The sequence below is a fragment of the Sinocyclocheilus anshuiensis genome, unplaced genomic scaffold (genome assembly GCF_001515605.1).
Source record: "Sinocyclocheilus anshuiensis isolate Anshui unplaced genomic scaffold, SAMN03320099.WGS_v1.1 scaffold1649, whole genome shotgun sequence".
Lineage (NCBI taxonomy): Eukaryota > Metazoa > Chordata > Actinopteri > Cypriniformes > Cyprinidae > Sinocyclocheilus > Sinocyclocheilus anshuiensis.
In genome coordinates, this window is record NW_015540982.1 from 275626 (window position 1) to 277408 (window position 1783).

The window sequence follows — 1783 nt, forward strand, 5'->3', positions numbered from 1 at the left end:
TTCCGATCTCGCCGACGGTGCTCAGGATACGCGCGGTTGTTCCCACACCGGCGTTACCCACGGCAACCACCGCATTTGATGCAACCGTTTCGCCAGCAGTTATTGCTCCTCCCTGTAGCACCGCCCCCAATGCTGACCCCGCCCCTACAGCTCCGCCCACTCCTGCAGCCACGCCCACCACCGCAGCGCCGACCACGCCCACCTGCTGCATTGCTTCCAGCGCAGCTTCTCTCGTTCCCACGGCCTCCGCGCCTGCTAGCGCTCCCACCGATCCTCCCAAAACGCCGCCCGTCGCTGCTCCCAGAGCCATCGCGCTCTTTCCGGTCACCGCCGCTACTATTGCGCTTCCCGCCGCCGATCCGCCGCCCATCACGGAGACTCCCGCCGCAATTGACAAAGGAGCTGCGGCTCCGAAAACAGCTCCTACCGCCATCCCGGTGGCTCCCGCCGCGACTAGCGCCTTCACACGCTCCAGAACTTTCCCGGAGAGCGCGACTTCGCTTCGGACGCGACTGAGCGCGGATCGCAGGGCCTGGCGTCTGCTGTGACCGCGCCGCCGCTGCTCGTCACGTATTGCGCGATCGGCGTGCAGGAACACGCTGTTGGTGTAACAAGCTCCGCCCATGCTATCCACAATCGTTAGCAGTGTGTTCACTTGCGCACGGTTCTCTGGCTCGTGGTTGTTGAAGACGCAGTAGCGTCCGCCACAGTCGCGCAGAAGTATCTTCAGTCGCTCTGGAGCCGATTCGAGGAAGCTCTTGATCCCGCCGTCATCGTCCAGCTCGTCTCCGCGTGTGAACAGCACCACCGTGTGGCGGAGCGCCTCTTCGCCGAACACGCGCAGCATTTGCGCGACAGCCTGATCTTCGTCCGCCGTGTATCGTCCGAGCGGGATCACCAGCAGGAAGGCGTGCGGCCCGGGAGCCGTGAGTGCAATGCATTTCGCGATTTCTGCGTGAACGCTAGTCGCGTCGAGCCGGGTGTCGCCAAATCCTGGCATGTCTATGATGAGGATGCTCTTCATCGTCCCGCTGGAATCCTCGTCCGTTCGGCCACACTCGCACACGCGTGTCACCGAACCCGCCCTCAGCGCGGACAGGAAGTGACGTCGTCCTAGGATGGTGTTTCCTGTGGCGCTCTTGCCTGAGCCTGTGCGGCCAATCAGAACGAGCCTCAGCTCCGATCTGTCGTGCTCTTCCTCCTCAGAACCGAACGCCTCCTCTCCGCTCGAATGATCTAGAACCAGACCCAGAGTTCACTTCATCATCATCTTTATTTCAACATGCCTAAGAATGTAGTAAACCTGTCTGGGGTCTTACAAACAATAAAAAAATCTCTTTTTAAAAATCCTCGTTAAATCTTACTTTCAAACATCGTTACGTTTGTTTGAAATGTTGCACTTTAAAGGAACTGGACTATTGAAATACACAATACAACACACACACACACACACACACACACACACAAAACTATAAATACTTGTCTTAACAGACAATAGGGATTAAAACAAAAAATGTAATTAAAATAAGTAAAAATTTATAAGTAATTATAAGAAATCATTGTAAATAAAAAACATTTTATTGATTATATTTATATATTAAAAAGTATTTATTTGTACAGAAATGTATACTATATACTACATTCAATGTGGTTTGTGCCTTTTAAGATATATACAATAAAATATAAAAAATAATATAATTATAATAATATTATAAAATATTAAAAAATATACCTGTCTGGATCTTACAAACAAATAAATAAACAAGCCACTGAACAGAACATG

The 1783-nt window shown here is 51.6% G+C and overlaps 1 protein-coding gene across 2 annotated transcripts in view; it reads right to left on the reverse strand.

Moving 5' to 3' along the window:
- The window catches only part of LOC107690132 (GTPase IMAP family member 4-like), a 7402-nt gene that overhangs the window by 828 nt on the left and 4791 nt on the right, over positions 1-1783 (reverse strand). For both annotated transcript variants that reach the window (XM_016488365.1, XM_016488364.1), the window contains exon 2: positions 1-1236. This exon ends at the window's left edge or, in 1 of these variants, runs on beyond it. In XM_016488365.1, the coding sequence (XP_016343851.1) occupies positions 1-1236 (1236 nt within the window). The remainder of the gene's footprint in view (positions 1237-1783) is intronic.